Source organism: Lipotes vexillifer, unplaced genomic scaffold (assembly GCF_000442215.2).
Source record: "Lipotes vexillifer unplaced genomic scaffold, Lipotes_vexillifer_v1.1 scaffold49, whole genome shotgun sequence".
NCBI lineage: Eukaryota > Metazoa > Chordata > Mammalia > Artiodactyla > Lipotidae > Lipotes > Lipotes vexillifer.
In genome coordinates this window covers 2,255,214-2,272,974 of record NW_006790551.1, presented here as the reverse complement: position 1 = coordinate 2,272,974, position 17,761 = coordinate 2,255,214, and the positions used below count along the sequence as shown (strand labels likewise).

General features: G+C 38.8%; 1 protein-coding gene across 5 annotated transcripts in view; it reads right to left on the bottom strand.

Annotated features, from left to right (window-relative positions):
- Positions 1 to 8,900: 8,900 nt before the first annotated feature.
- Positions 8,901 to 17,761, bottom strand: part of RAP1GDS1 (Rap1 GTPase-GDP dissociation stimulator 1) — a 149,484-nt gene continuing 140,623 nt past the window's right edge. For 2 of the 5 annotated variants that reach the window (XM_007463790.1, XM_007463788.1), the window contains one exon: positions 8,901 to 9,599. In XM_007463790.1, the coding sequence (XP_007463852.1) occupies positions 9,472 to 9,599 (128 nt within the window). In that variant the 3' untranslated portion in view covers positions 8,901 to 9,471. The remainder of the gene's footprint in view (positions 9,600 to 17,761) is intronic. The other 3 variants (XM_007463787.1, XM_007463789.1, XM_007463786.1) reach the window with 3 other exon arrangements.

Below are 17,761 nucleotides of genomic sequence, written 5' to 3'. Positions count from 1 at the left end.
TCTTTCCCTTTCATGCTCTGCCTTGTCTTCTCAGAAACTGAAGGCATTTTTGTTTGTTTGTCTGGGTCTCTTACTGATATTATATTCCTCTTCAACCATGGCAGGGAGGTGGGGAGTTCCGGCATTTTTTGGTCCTGGGTTAGTCACCTCTAGAGAAAACAAGGTTTGACAACCATTCCTGTGCTATAGCCACACTTTAGCTCCTGGTCTGTGCATCCCCTGGCGGTCTGAGGCGTGGAGACTTACCTGGTCCTCCGCACTCTGGGGGATATGAGGAACATACTCTCCTTTGGTGCGTTATGTCAATGAAACATTTAGGAGCAGGCTGTTTCTCTTCAGGGGTGTTTCGGCTGAGAGTGGATTGAAACTTTTAATTGTATGAGCCTTTTTAAATGAGGAGACTCATATCTGAAGGGTTGGCTACCAAGAGGAAATTGTAGTTCATCAGGTTATCCTGGGAGTTTGGCAGGTGTTAGAATTCTCTGCTTCTCAAAGAGCGGAGTGTAATCGCTTGGGTTAGCAGGGTCGCGTATTCCATAAGAGCTCCTGAATCATGGGATAAAGTGGGTGGGGAGGATATTTTTGGCCTCAGGAGAAGGGCTGCATTCCTGATCCAGCCAAGAAAGGATGTCCTAAATTCCTACAGTCCCCTCAGGGTGCTGCCAGCCGTGTGAGGGGACAGCAAGGTCAGCACCAGCCCACTTCTATCAGCAGGATGGCGTGGGTACGGGCGTGGGCACGGCTTACAGCTGTTTGGGTTTCCAATATTCCTGACACTTGACAGTGAGACTGCAGCTGTCACTGGCCTTCAGAATGTCGAGTCTTTTCTCTGAGGGGATAAAAACAATCCAAGTTTGCACAGGTCGTAAAAATGCCCTAGGGTCAAGTATTTGGACCTCTGTTTGACAAGGCCCTTCCCATGGCGCTGCTTCTCGTCCCCTAAAAATCCCCACCCCTTCTGCTCTGGAAGCAGACAGACTACACATGAGGTCTCCAGAGGGTCAAGCTACGCAGGCTTCCGGGGGCTGTGGAGTTGAGCGGAACAGGGCAGGGTGGGCCAGGTGGGGCCTCTAACAGGCTGGAGACGCATGCCCTGCCCAAAGGCACAGGGTCACAGCCACACACCGCCCTCCTGGGATGCAGAATGCCTGGTTGCCAGCTCTCCCCCTTTTAAAAGAAAAGTCCAATAACTAGACTTTTATGCAAAATCATCCAAAATTTCAGTGTTTTCAGCTGTTCATTTTCTTCTTTCTTTTTCAAAATACCATGTGGAACACACACAGATGTATGAAGGCCCCCAGTCTGCCATGGTCTCTAGAGGAAGAAATGGGTTAGCCAGGTCACAGATGCCTCAGGAGTGTTAAATGAGGATTCTTGTGGAAGAAGAGGCCCTCTACCGCTCTCTCCTCTCTCCATGTGAGTGGTGGCTGGAGTGCGTTTATCACTTGGAACCAATCAGAATGGCAGTTCACAGGCTTGGCAACAGGTGCAGAAGTGTTGGGAGCGGTGGATGACAGTGCTAAGAGGCAATTAGACTCCAGTTAGCTAAACACCAGCTCCAGTGGGTACTTGGAGGTGTGCTCTGTGCCACCTCTTTTTAGAGGCCCTCTGATACATCTGGTAAGCGGCGCTGGTGAAGGGTGCGTGGGTGTAGCTGATCTAAGGCCCGGATGCCAGGAGGGAGGTGCGGCCACCCCACCCTCGCGACGCCACTACCCCTTGTGGTGGGTCCCCTTAGGAGACTAGCAAGAACTTTGCAGGAGCAGAGTGTCCAGGAGGTGACACATACAAGTGGATCAGGAAGGGTGCAAAGAGGCCGAATTGAGAAGTTGATAAGGGCTCTTGAAGAAGAAAAGAATGGAGTTTTAAATTTAGGATTAGGGGCAGAAAGCAGAGGGGACTTACAGGTCAGATGTTTTTAGTTGAGCATCTGCAAATGCTCACGACTTAGCATTTGAGGTTTGTTTTTCAAAACCTGGAATATGTCTTTAATGTCCAGATGTGGGAAAACGGCTAAGTAAATTATGGTGCATCCATATAACTGGAGAATATGCAGCCATTAAAAATGAGGTTATGAAACAGAGTTCTTAGTAATGTAGAAAAATGCTTGTGTAAGTGGAAAGAAAAGGGTGTAGCTACATGTGGCTTAACACTTCAACTATGTAAAATATGCACACACACAGGGCAACTGCTGTGGAGAGCACGCCAGAACATCCTGCCGAAACTGCATCAGATGAAGCCTGCATTTTACAGAGTAAGGGACTACCAAATCAGGTTATAAACATCCAGATGTACAGGTAATCTCTGCTTTCCATCTCTTGCTTTTCTTTGGTCAGTGCAGGGGAAGGCCCTGCGTCTCACAGTGACCCTGATAAGGGGAACAAGAGGGCACGGGGTAGGAGAGGGGGAAGCAGAGGGTTTAACAGATTGTGTAGATTGTGCTATTATGAAGCTCAATGGTCACTTTGCTGTGTCACTTCCCCTAACTTCTACTGGGCACCAGGGGGTGAGGGGTGTGGGTGAAAAGAGTGGAATATGAGTCATTAATAACTCCTTCCATACTTACCTGCACAAAAAGGGAAGTCATTATAGGAGAGGCATGGTGGAGAGTGGGATACATTCTAGAACCATAAAAAAATGGAGGGTGAGGGTGAAGGAACTGTGTACGGATAGTTGGCACCAACTGAAGTTAGGGACTATTTTGGGTTCCTGCAGAGATGGGTCTAAAATCAAAGTCGCTCTGGTTAATATTTCCTCCCCGTGGTTCACTCTGATTAGGGCAGCACTTTATATTTTACTGTTGGGTTGCAATCTTAAGAGTATGATTCAACCTTTACCTCCTTCATAAGTTCTAGGTAATCACAGGTATTCATATGATGTGCTTATGTTAGACACGGGGAAGAACAGAGCACCAAGAAACAGAGCAGACACCCTTGAAGAGCGCTCAAGGTCAAAGGCAGCTGACCTTCTCTGGTCCTGGTGGTGGGGTGGTCACCGCACGAGAGCACTGTGAGATGTCCTCAAAGGAGCAGGGGTTTTTCGTCTGAGGGCACGGACACCCTAAGGGCAGGGGTGTAGCCAGCTTCCCAGCAGGCTTGGCTCTGTTCTTTGTATGACCGTTCATTAAAAATGAACCAGAGAAACCACAAAAACACCATTTGGCTAGAAGGGAGGCCTACTTTAAAGTAGATATGGTTATAAAATTCAAAGTGAGAATTCATATAGGAATTTATTTTTGACAGTAATCTGAGGGTATAGTTTGAGTTTCTTTCCTTCAGGATTCCTGGGAATCAGTAAATGACAAAATAACTACTGCAATAGTAAGTGATATCTGTCAAGTACACTTGAAAATCAGATTTTTTAAAAACTTAAGTACAGTTGATGTACAGTATAATGTTTCAAGTGTACAACATAGTGATTTGACATTTAAATACATTATGAAATAATCACCATGTCTAGTAACCATACAAGTTATTACAGTATTATTGACTATATTCCCTATGCTGTGTATCACATCCCCGTGACTTTATAACTAGAAATCTGTACCTCTTAATCCCTTTCATCTATTTCATCCAGCTATACACCCCTCTCCCCTCTGGCAACCACCAGTTTGTTCTCTGTATCTGTGAGTCTGCTTCTGTTTTGTTTTTGTTGTTTTCAGATTCCAAGTATAAGTGAATCATATGGTGTTTGTCTTTCTGTCTTACTTCACTTGGCATAATATCCTCTAGATCCAGCCATGGTGTTGCACATGCTGAGAGTTCACTCTTTTTTTATGACTGAGTAATATTTCATTGTAAATACATTTAACCCTTAAACAACACAGGTTTCAACTGCACGGGTCCACTTATACGTGGATTTTTTTCAATAAAAACTACAGTACTGCACAATCTGTGGTTGGTTGATTTCACAGATGCAGGACCATGGATACAGAGGGCCAACTATGGTACTTGAGCATCCATGGAGTTTTGCTGTCTGAGGCAGGTCCTGGAACCAATCCATCCCCAGTGGATATCAAGGTACGACTGCATACACCACTGTATATTCTTTATACATTCATCTATTGATGCCACTTAGGTTGCTTCCATATCTTGAACATAGGGGTGCATATATCTTTTCAAACTAGTGTTTTTGTGTTCTTTGGGTAAATATACAGAAGGGGAGTTGCTGGATTGTATTGTAGTTCTATTTTTAATTTTTCAAGGAACACTAAATCCAACCATAGGTCTTCTAAAAATATGTATAAAGTTTATATACTGGAAATCTGGGTTAAAGCTTTAAAATTTTTTATCTTGAGATAACAGAAATCTAATAAAGATGTTTTGAATTATTTAACTAAAAAAAAATCCCAAACTAAGAGGTTTCAAAGTATGACAGGATTAGGCTTTAAACTTCCTTGATGAAGATTAAAAAACCTAGCTAGTTAATTTTCTTAAAACCTAATCCTGAAACAAAATTCTCTCTATATGTGACCAACACCAACTAAACACTATAAAGTTCCACACACCACTGAATGTGGTTTTACCTTTGTATGGTTAAGCAGATTAATATAAGATTGCACACATGCCTACCAGCAAAACCACAGATCTCTGAGTCATGGATAAATTCTAAGAATGTACTCTGAGGTTGGGGGTGAATATGAAAATGAAGTTTTTTTTTAGATTGTAGATGGTATTTGAGTCAAGTCACTTCTCCCCTGAGCCCCTGTGTCCATGACTTAACCATTCTACTTGCTCCATTTTTACTCCTTAAAAGCTGCATTCATAATGCTGAGGATCAGAGAAACCATTAAAACCACTTGGGAGAAGACATCACCCTGATCCTCCAGTTTGCTTAGGAAGTGGGAGGCTCTACATTTCTCTTTGGACAAATGTGACATCAGGCAGTAGAAAAGCCAGGGACTGAGGAAACGAATGTCAGGAGAACCCAGGCATCAGTTCCTACCTGGCTTAAGTTTGGTCTAATTGTAATTGGTTCCAGTATATAAATGAATTGTTGCCATGTTAAATGTCTATCTAGTGTTATAAACAGCAGACAGATGCATATTGTCCATTTCTGAATGATGACAGATTACAATCTCTGTGGCCATAGCTAAAAAGCTCAATTTGATAAAAGGGTTTGTTTGTTTTTCTGGGAAGAAACAAAGTAAGGATAAGGAAATAATGAACTTCAAAAAGTCAACTGAGAAGGAAAGAATAAATAAATTGAACTTAGGAGCATAAATTCCATGCAAAGCTCACCTTTTCCTTCAAATACTGTAGCTTACCATTCACGGCATACAAGGAACTAATAACAGCTTACCCCTGGAAACCTCCAACGAGGGACTCTGCCTGTCTAGTCAAGAAGCATAATGATAAATGGGTGGATTCTATTATAGGATTCAGAGCACAGTTGCCATAAACCTTTATGCAAAACACACAGCATTTATATATAAGAAAAAGACGAAAGACATATAATGAGAAGTATATATATTAAAAAGGTGTATTTTCTATGTACTGATAAAAAGTTGGCAGCACTGAAAATGGGAAGAGGGGATTGTTTTGTTTCTATACGGAGGAAAAACTCAGTACTACAGCTTTATCTATATTGACTTAGTAATAATACTAATAAAAGCTAATATCACTGAGCTAGTGCTGTTATTCCCACTTTACAGATGAAGAGGTCTGAGACAGGAAGAGGAGGTACTACAGTGGGAGCTACACTGAAAGGCCTCCTCTGCCCACCTGGCCATCTTAGTTTCAGGGGGAAGGAGGTAAGAGGTTATGCACTCTGTACGGAGGATAAGTGGGTGCTCCTCAAACTATTAATAGACACTGTTAATACATTATTAATACACTATTAATAGAGACAAAGTCTACTATCAAAAGAAATTCTCTGAAGTCAGACAAATATCTAAATCTCAATTTCTCTATCAGTCTCTCTAGAACTAATTCTCCTATCTGGCTTTTGTTCTTTGAAGTCCTTTAGCCAGGAATCCTGTAGGGGGAAGGTGGGGAATATAGTTTAGGCCATAAGATGTCGCAGTTCCCTCCAGCTTTACCGTCACCCCCCGAAAGTTTGAATTGTCACAAAAACCCTGGGAAGGAGGAATTATTAAACTCAATGAGAAAACAGGCCCAGAGAGTTTAAGTAATTGGCAGTGGTCACATAGGTAGTAAGTAATAGAACCAGGATGTGACTACGGAAGAGGCAGTATCCAGAGACCTTACTCTTTCCACTTATCACACTTTTCAAATAGTTTCCACAACATTTTAGTAAGACAGACCTTTAAAACCTATCTGTGACACCACATGGCATATAATGATCTAACTTTGTATGTAAACTAAGAGATCACATCTGTGAAAAAAAACCCCTCAGTTTTCCTGGTTACAGCCATGAAGATTCACCCCAGATATCATTAAGTGCTTTTTTTTTGCGGTACGCGGGCCTCTCACTGTTGTGGCCTCTCCCGCTGCGGAGCACAGGCTCAGTGGCCATGGCTCATGGGCCCAGCTGCTCCACAGCATGTGGGATCTTCCCGGACCGGGGCACGAACCCGCGTCCCCTGCATCGGCAGGTGGACTCTCAACCACTGCGTCACCAGGGAAGCCCCTCATTAAGTGCTTTTTAATAGACACTTGTATGATTCAAATGTATGGCTTCCTACAGTTAAGAAGTGTCTTTTAAGCTTACTGATTCTAGTAACAGCTGGATACAGAGGATAATGCTTACCTGAGTAATAGACATCTTCACCCCTTATGTTCAACAGAATTAGATAATAAGCCTTCTAATGATACCAAGGAGTATTTTTTTTTGAAATCTTCACATGCAGGGGTTTCTCAGAACACTCTGCTTATATCTGAGAGCACACTAATGCTTATATCTGAGAGCATTCTGTTCCACCCAAGAGGAAATTGTATTAGAAGTGAAAAATTTTGTTCCACATCTCCACTGTTATCAGATAGTATGCTCAAAGCATGTTTTATCAAGGAAGACACAGGATTATGGGCCAGTATTTAATCAATTTTGCTTTGAGCACAGTGAAGTTACACTCTGGGTGGGTGGTTAGCAAGATTCCAAGGAGCTAATGGGACTGGGAGGGAGGAAAGGAGGACATTCCAGGGCATTTCCCTCAGACATCTTCTTCCCTCTAAGTTTTGGCCTGTTTGCTTTTCATCTATGCTCTAGTCCTGGCACAAAGTGGTAATGGAAGTTTTGTTGTGTGGCTCCTCCCATCTTTCCCTTAGAATGCACTCTTAGTGAGTAGCAAACTAACGTAAAGGTGGTCTCTAAAACTAGGACCAAGTAGTAGGAGAGGGATGGTATTGTCTGTGGCTTCCCACCCACTGCCATGGCACAGCAGCACATCACCGAGTTTGGTGGAGCCCTGTCATCATAAGGGCACACAGCCTCTGGTCTGGTGATGCCGCAGAACAACTGGTGATTTGAACTGCATTTTGTTTTGCTGAAGATGAGAGTTCCTAGCATATCAGCAAATTGATTGCTGGCAGCGTGGCCCAGACAGTATTTTTTTCTCAAGTCCGTGCTTTCTGGATGCTTCTGTTCTGAGGTTTTCTATATAATGCTTTTCAATACAGACAGATCCTACTATCAGAAAAGAAAAATTCTCTGAAGTCAGACAAATACCTACATCTCAATTTCTCTATCAATCTATCTAGAAATAGTTCAGGCACTCTGGAAGTTTCATGGAAGTCAGGATTCATTCAGCAAATACTTACTGAGCACCATCAATGAGCAGGCACTGTTCTACGAGCTGGAAATAGAAGTAAAATATACAAATAAACCAAATGATGTCATTACAGTTTATATACTGTTTATTTAGTTATTAATATGGACAGCCTATTATGCAACATTACAGGTGTCTTTCAAAATCTAAAATAAAATATAGTCCACTATCCAGCCCAGGAGAAGACAATGAACAAGATCATTCTTATAGTGAATGTCGCAAAAGCACTCACAATAATCGTCCTTTGCTTGGACATCAAAGGGAACAGTCACTCAAAAAGTTCTTTACCTCCACTGGGGTTTTAACTTTCTCGAATTACAGCTATTTCAGTCAAAAGTCCAACTTCGATCACCCCACAGAGACGTGCAGCATCAATTTTGGAGAGCAAGGAGCCCACCTTACCTTTCAGCCAGTATTTGTCACACCCGGGCATTCGGAGAAGGCAGGTATGTCACAGGGATGTTCATGTGTTTCAAAGCTCTAAGACCCGTTTGGTGTGGTGGTAGCAGTGAAGAGTGTACTACATTCTGCCAAGGGGGCTTCTGACCTCTTGAGTCTTGGCACTTGGCACTGTCACTTTCCGATAGGCTTTAAGATCCACTGCAGTTCTCTGTGGAAAGTGGAGGTGGGAAACTCTAACAGCTACTGGGATGAGGCCATGTGCAGAATGAACTGGACTGGCTACTATGGCTTTTATGACCTTCCTTTCTTTAGTCTAGACAAACATTTCTTAATCTTTTTTCATATGCCCTGCTAATTCTCATATAAAATTTAAAAGGGTTAAAAGACCAAGGAAACTTCTTGCTTTCAAGCTGAATGGTGAAAAACAGAAAAAAAAAAAATCCATTTTTCTAAAGAGCTGTACTCAGCTTTCTCAGTTGAAAACAAATGCCAAGTGACTTTTAAAGACATGTGTTGAACAATGTTGATTAACTGACAGAAGAAATTCTGAGGTGAAACTGTACATATATCAGAATCTAAAATACAGGCAAAAAACAAGATGTACTAGTGTAATATTCTTCAACCCTTTAGTTTCAGGCTGAAAACTACAAATGTTTTCAACATCAGGCTACTGATGATGGCCAATTAAATATGACATAAAAAACCTTAGGAAGTCTTGCCAAGTTTGTGGCAGTTTCAAGAGTCTACAAAGGAAGAAGAAGAAACCAGAGGGTAAAGAGCGAGAGCATTGGATTTTATTTAACTCTAGGTACCATGGGTTTGACATTAGTAGGTAAGACTAATGAATAAGCAGCCATACAGGTTTTTTGGTCACTGTGCTTTCCAAGCACCAATAAATGGAGCTATTTTTACTATTCAATTCCATCTTTCATAAGCTAGTCAGATCCTGCTGCATTCTCATTTGTTTCTAATTAATTTACCAGTACATTATTATGTAGTCTACCAAAGACGAGGAGCAAGTCATTGTGTAGTACCAAGTTTACGTCATCATCATAGGACTACAACATGCACATTCTACTTAATGTAGCTCAAGCAACAGGAATACAAGGAAACAGTTATGGGGTGGAGACTTGTTTTTGACAAATTCATGTTCACACTAACTAACTAACTAACTAACTAACTATGGGTTTAGAAATCTTATTGGGAAGGTACCTACAGCAGTTCTTCAATTGGCATTGGAACATTACACACATGCACAAGTGATATGGAAGAGAATGAAGCAGAAGAGGCAGCTGTATGGAGGACAAAGGGGAAATGAGGGGTGTATCAGGGAGGGGTAGTTCTCAGCTTTCCACAGCAAGTCTCTGCTCTGTGAGAGAAGCCTGTTGAGCAACACTTTTGTTCTCATGACTGCGAAGTTTGGACACAACATCTAGAAAGGCCAAATCCTGTACTTCCTTGTGTAGAGATTCTGGAAGACAAAAACAAGGCAACAGATATGCTTCTATTAGGTTGTTCTAATCTTTCTTTCTTACTATACACTCGACCTAAAACATATACCCAAAATGCTCATTTAAATACTGAGTTAGTTATAAAACTAGGAACAATTCTGGGAAAAGACACATCAGTAGCCTAGAAATGTCTTTTTTAGGGATGTTAGGATAAAAAAATCAGAGACCCTTTATAAAAATAAATCAGATGTCTAGTTCTACGAAGGTTGATTAAAGTAATGAGTTATAATTAAAACACAGATCATTGTATGATCTCAAGGTTCAGTTATACACTCCTAACTTAACCCTATCATCAGTTCAAATATGAAGTCCAATACTTACAGAAAAATCTTAGCTCTGTTTCAAATTAATTTTGTGGCAAATAAAAAGGTTATTACCTCACATCCTTTCAACAAATTTCTGTGACAGGAAATCTAAAACGGAGACTACTGTCTTCCTCTTTCTGGTTTTCTTGCTCTATTTAACTTCAGTTACAGTAAAATACAGGATTCCTCTTAAGTCCGGTAAGTTTAATGTAACTAGCAGCCCTCAAACTGATGTGTTTATATTGATAAAACTGAGGTATAAAACCAGAACCAGCTGGAGTAGCAATACTCATACCAGACAAAATAGACTTCAAAATAAAGACTGTTACAAGAGACAAAGAAGGACACTATGTAATTAATGATCAAGGGGTCAATCCAAGAAGGAGATATAACAATTGTAAATATATAGGCACCCAACACAGGAGCACCTTAAAGGCAAATACTAACAAACAGCTATAAAAGGAAAAACTGACAGTAACACAATAATAGTGGGGGACCTTAACACCCCACTTTCATCAATGGACAGAGCATCCAGACAGAAAAATCAATAAGGAAACACAGGCCTTAAATGACACATCAGACCAGATGGACTTAACTGATATTTATAGAGCATTCCGTCCAAAAGCAGCAGAATACAGTCTTCTCAAGTGCACATGGACATTCTCCAGGACTGATCACATGTTGGGCCACAAAGCGAGCCTCAGTAAATTTAAGAAAATTGAAATCTTATCAAGCAAACTTTCTAACCAAAACGCTATGAGATTTGAAATTAACTACAAGAAAAAAACTGTAAAAAACACAACATGTGGAGGCTAAACAATATGCCACTAAATAACCAATGAATCACTGAAGAAATCAAAGAGGAAATCATAAAATACCTAGAGGCAAATGACAACGAAAACACAACAGTCCAAAACCTATAGGACACAGCAAAAGCAGTCCTAAGAAGGAAGTTTACAACAATACAATCTTACCTCAGGAAATAAGAAAAATCTCAAACAACCTAACCTTACATTTAAAGCAACCAGAGAAAGAAGAAGTAACAAAACCCAAAGTTATTAGAAGCAAAGAAATCATAAAGATCAGAGCAGAAATAAATGTAAGAGAGACAAAGAAAATGATAAAAAAAAAGATCAAGGAAACTAAAAGCTGGTTCTTTGAAATAAACAAAATTGATAAACCTTTAGCCAGACTCATCAAGAAACAACAGGGGAGTGGGCTGAAATCAATAAAATTAGAAATGAAAAAGGAGAAGTTACAATGGACACCACAGAAAATCAAAGGATCATAAGAGACTACTACAAGCAACTATATGCCAATAAAATGGACAACCCAAAATAAATGGACAAATTCTTAGAAAGGTGCAATCTCCCAAGACTGAACCAGGAAGAAACAGAAAATATGAACAGACCAATTACAAGTACTGAAATGGAAGCTATGACCAAAAAACTCCCAACAAACAAAAGTCCCAGACCAGATGGCTTAACAGGCAAATTCTATCAAACGTTTAGAGAAGACTTAACACTTATCCTTCTGAAACTATTCCAATAAAATCACAGAGGAAGGAACAATCCCAAACTCATTCTATGAGGCCACTATCACCCTGACACCAAAACCAAACAAAGATACCACAAAAAAAGAAAGTTATAGGCCAATATCATTGATGAACGGAGATGCAAAAATCGTCAACAAAACACTAGCAAACCGAATCCAACAATACATTAAAAGGATCACACACCATGATCAAGTGGGATTTATCCCAGGGATGCAAGGATTCTTCAATATATGCAAATCAATCACTGTGATACACCACATCAAAAAGTACAAGAATAAAAACCATATGATCATCCCAATAGATGCAGAAAAAAGCTTTTGACAAAATTCAACACCCTTTTATGATAAAAACTCTCTACAAAGTGGGCATAATAAAGGCCATATATGACAAACCTACAGCTAACATCATACTTAATGGTGAAAAGCTGAAAGCATTTCCTCTAAGATCAGGAACAAGACAAGGATCATTGAATGTGGCAAAGCTGCAGGATACAAAATTAATACACAGAAATCTGTTGCATTTCTATACATTAACAACAAAAGATCAGAAAGAGAAATAAAAGAAACATTCCCATTTACCATCTCATCAAAAAGAATAAAATACATAGGAATAAGCTTACCTAAGAAGGCAAAAGACCTGTACTCTGAAAACTATAAGACGCTGATGAAATAAATTGAAGATGACACAAACAGATGGACAGATATACTGTACAATGTTCTTGGATTGGAAGAATCAGTATTGTCAAAATGATGATACTACCCAAGGCAGTCTACAAATTCAATGTAATCCCTATCAAATTACCAATGGCATTTTTCACAGAACTGGAACAAAACATCTAAAAATCTGTATGGAGACACAAAAAACCCCAAATAGCCAAATCAATCTTAAGAAGTAAAAACAAAGCTGGAGGAATCAGGGTCCCTGACTTCAGACTATACCAAAAAGCTACAGTCATCAAAACAGTATGGTACTGGCACAAAAACAGAAATATAGATCAATGGAACAGGACAGAAAGCCCAGAAATAAACCCACATATGTATGGTCAATTAATCTATGACAAAGGAGGCAACACTATACAATGGAGAAAAGACAGTCTCTTCAATAAATGGTGCTGAGAAAACTGGGCAGCTACATGTAAAAAAATGAAATTAGAACATCCTTTAACACCATACACAAAAATAAATTCAAAATGGATTAAAGACCTCAATGTAAGACTGGATACTATAAAACTCTTAGAGGAAAACATAGGCAGAACACTCTTTGACATAAATCACAGCAATATCTTTTTCAACCGATATCCTAGAGTAATGGAAATAAAAACAAAAATAAACAAATTGGACCTAATTAAACTCAAAAGCTTTTGCACAGCAAAGGAAACCATAAACAAAGCGAAAAGACAACCCACAGAATGGGAGAAAATATTTGCAAACGATGAGACTGACAAAGGATTAGTCTCCAAAATTTATGAAGAGCTCACGTGGCTCAATATCAAAAAAAAATAACAACCCAATCAAAAAATGGGCAGAAGACCTTAATAGACACTTCTCCAAAGAAGATATACAGATGACCAAGTGGCACATGAAAAGATGCTCAACATCACTAATTATTAGAGAAATGCAAATCAAAACTGCGATGAGATTCCACTTCACACCAGTCAGAATGGCCATCATCAAAAAGTCTACAAAAAATAAATGCTGGAGAGGGTGTGGAGACAAGGGAACCCTCCTACACTGTTGGTGGGAATGTAAATTTGTATAGCCAGTATGGAGAACAGTATGGAGGTTCCTTAAGAAACTAAACATATGATCCAGTAATCCCAGTCCTGGGCATATATCTGCAGAAAAACATGGTCCGAAAGGATACACGCATGCCGATGTTCACCACAGCACTGTTTACAATAGCCAGGGTGTAGCACAACCTAAATGTCCACTGACAAATGAATGGATAAAGAAGATGTGGTACATATATATAGTGGAATATTACTCAGCCATTAATAAGAATGAAATAATGCCATTTGCAGCAATATGGATGGACTGGAGATTATCATACTAAGTGAAATAAGACAGAGAAAGACAAATATATGATATCGCTTATATGCAGAATCTAAAGGGAAAAAAAGATACAAATGAACTTATTTACAAAACAGAAACAGACTCACAGACTTACAGAATGAACTTTTGGTTACGGCGGGGTGGTGGTGGGTGGGACAGATTGGGAGTTTGGGATTGACATATACACACAGCTATATGTAAAATAGATAACCAACAAGGACCTAGTGTGCAGCACAGGGAACTCTGCTCAATACCCTGTAATAACCTAAATGGGAAAAAAATTTGAAAAAGAATAGATACATGTACATATATAACTGAATCACACTGCTGTACACCTTAAACTAACACAACATTGTTAACCAACTATACTCCAATATAAAATAAAAATTTTTAAAAATAAAACATTCACTAATAGAATATGATGGTAAAACTAATAATAAAAATAATCAGTTTCATTACAATGTAATAAAATAAACATAGTGGAAAGGCTAAAAAAATACAAAAAATGAAACCAGAACCAACGTTTTTAGCAGAAATAGAAAAATCCATTTTAAAATTCAGATGGACTCTCAAGGGACTCCAGATATCTAAAACAATCTTGAAAAAGAATAAAGTTGGAGGTCTTACACTTCCTAATTTCAAAACTTACTACAAAGCTACAATAATCAAAACAGTGTAGTGCTGATATAAAGACAGAGAGATTAACAGAATAGAATAGAAAGCCCAGAAATAAGTCCTCACATATATGGTCAAATAATTTTCAACATGTGTGTCAAGACCATTCAATGACAAAAGGACAGTCTTTTCAACAAATGGTGCTGGTAATATCCACAGGAGAAAAATGAGGTTGGTCCCTTACCTTACATCACATACAAAAGTTAACTCAAAATAGATCAAAGACCTGAACATAAGAGCTAAAACTGTAAGATTCTGAAAGAAAACATAGGGGGAAGACTTCATGACACTGAGTTTAGTAATGATCTTTTGGATATGCATGAAAAGCACAGGCAACAAAAGGAGAAATAGATAAACTGGACTTTATCAAAATTAAAAACTGTGTTTCAAAGGACACAATAGTGAAAAGGCAACTCTTGGAATAGGAGAAAATACGTGCAAATCATATATCCAATAAGCATTTAATACACAGAACATATAGAGAACTTTTCCAAGTCATCAACAAAAAACAACCCAAATAAAAAATGGGCAAAGGACTTGACTAAACATAGCACCAAAGAAGATAAGATATACAAATGGCCAATAAGCAAATGAAAAGATCCGCAACATCACTAATCATCAGGGGAAAGCAAATCAAAACTACAATAAGATACCACCTGACAACCATTAGGATGACTATTATCAAAACAAATAACAAATATTAGCGAGGATGTAGAAACTGGAACCCATGTGCACCTCTGGTGGAAATGTAAAATGGTGCAGACACTGTGCAAAACAGTACAGTGGTTCCTCAAAAAATTAAACAGAATTACTGTATTATCTAGCAATTCCACTTCTGTGTATATAAGCAAAATAACTGAAAGCAGGAACTCAAACAGATATTTGTGCATTCATGGTCATAGTGGCATTATTCACAATAGCCAAAAATGTGAAAATAACCCAAATGTCCACTGATGGATGAATGGATAAACAAAATGTAATATATACAAACAATGGAACATTATTCAGCCTTAAGAAGGAATGGAATTCTGACACATGCTACAACATAGATGAGCCCTGAAGACATCATGCTAAGGGAAATAAGCCAGACACAAAAGGAAGAATATCGTATGATTCCACTTACATGGGGTACCAAGAGTAGTCAAATTCATAAAGAGAGAAAATAAAATGGTGGTTGCCAAAAGCTGGGGAGATGGGTGATTAGGGAGTTACTGTTTAAAGAGTATGGAGTTTCAGTTTGGAAAGAAGAAAAAGGTCTGGAGATGAATGGTGGGGATGGTTGCACAGTGATATGAATGTACTTAATCCACTGAACTGTACACTTAAAAATGGTTCAAATGGCAAATTATATGTATATTTTACATTAAGAAAATGCCTGAACAATTATGAACATGCTTGAAACAAAAGAGATCACAGCAAGGAAACAGAAGATATAAAAAAGAGAATAGAAATTTTAGAACTCAAAACTATAGTACCTGCAACAAAAAGCTTGATAGGCTCAACAACAGAATGGAGAAGACAGAAGAAATAATCAGTGAACTTAAAGCAATACAAATTACCCCATCTGAACAACAGAGAGATAATAAACTGGAAAAAAAATGAACAAAACCTCGGGGACCTGTGGGATATAACTAAAGAGCTCACATTTATGTCATTAGAGGCCTTGAAGGAGAAGAGAAATAAGGTGGGACTGAAAAAGTACCTGAAGGAACATGGTTAAAAACGTCCCAAATTTAGCAAAAGACATAAGCCTACAGATTCAAGAAGCTGAGCAAGCACTCAACAGGATAATCCTAAAGAAATCTATGCCAAGACACATCATATTCAAACTTTTGAAAACTAAGAGAAAAAAGTCTTGAGACAGAAATGACACCTTACCTACAAGGGAAAAAACAAACAGCGAGATAGTGGATTTCTCATAAGAAACTATGGAGGCCAGAAGAAAGTGGCACAACATTTTTCATGTTCTGAAAGAAAAGAACTGTCAACCTAGAATTCTATACACAGAGAAAATATTTTTCAGAAATGAAAACGAAATCAAGATATTCTCAACGAAAATGAATCAATAAGGAATAATAAAGGAAATGAGAATTTGTCACAAACAGACCTAACCTAAAAGAATGGCTAAAGGAAGTTCTCTAAACAGAAAGGGGAAAAAAAGGAATTTTGGAACATCAGAAAGAACAGATATAGCAAATACATATAGATAAATACAATAGGCTTTCCTTTTCTCAAGAGTTTTCTGGATTATGTTTGATGGTTGAAAACAAAAATTATAACACTAATGTGGTTCTAAATGTATACAGAGGAAATATCACTAATTTGAAAAGACATATGCACCCCATGCTCATTGCAGCATTACTCAGAAAAGCCAAGATACGGCAGCAACTTACATGTCTATGGATACGTGAATGAGTAAAGAAATTATGGTGTGTGTATATAATGGAATATTATTCAGCCATAAAAAGAATGAAATCTTGCCATTTGTGACAATACGGCTGGACCTTGAGGGCATTATTCTAAGTGAAATAAGAGAAAGACAAATACCATATGATCTCTCTTATATGTGGAACCTAAAAACCAAGTTCATAGATACAGAGAATAGACTGGTGGTTGCAGGGCGCAGGGATTGGGGTTGGGAGAAATGGGAGAACTTTTAAAAATTAATTTAAATAAATGGAATAAATATTAAAAACTGCAATAATAATAAAAAACCCAAAGAAACAGTAAATGATTTTTGCTTACTGATTAAACAACACACAAACTTTTTGTCTCCCACTGCTCTCCAACTTAGGTATCATATTACAGTAAAAAAATAAAAAATCTTACCAGCTACCCAAATAATATTTCTATTTTTCTCTAACAGTGCATCACTAAAAATACTGGCCCTGGAAAAATTCAGAAAATAACCAAAGGAAATACTTCCTTAACTAAAGACTTAACACAAGAATGTCTTGACCATTTATTTACTGGTCAAATTGAGAATGGATGCACTCTTTGTAAAGGAGAATTTTAACATTTGAGGGGTTGCCCAAGCAGGATTTGTGGAAAGTATCAACAATTACCTCAAAGAATGCAAGCAAAGCAGAGGTTAATGGGGCATTCGTCAGTACAGCAGCATAGAACAGAAAACACTACTGTGGGTAATGCAGACAGAGCCATACCAGCAACATCCAAAAAGATGGGGCCTCAAGCCCAGAGATTCCACGCTTCCAGTTCCTTTAGCAAAGCTGATGCAACTGCAGAGACAGATGCATCAAACCACTTTGACCTGATGCCATTACACAGTCCATTCATTTAATTCTCCTTGTTCTGATCAAAGCTCATCAAGCAACCATTGATGCCTGTCTGCCCTGAAGGAGTCAATGAGCCAGACATGTGCACTTGGGGTGTTCTGAGATCAGTGGCAGGCATACTTCTCACTATATATAAGTAAACTACCATTCTGGTTTTGTACTTGGATAAGGTGAGCCTGCCCCAGGAGACATATCCACCCTTGGTGTGTGCACAAAAAAGTCCACCTAGAAACCCAACTC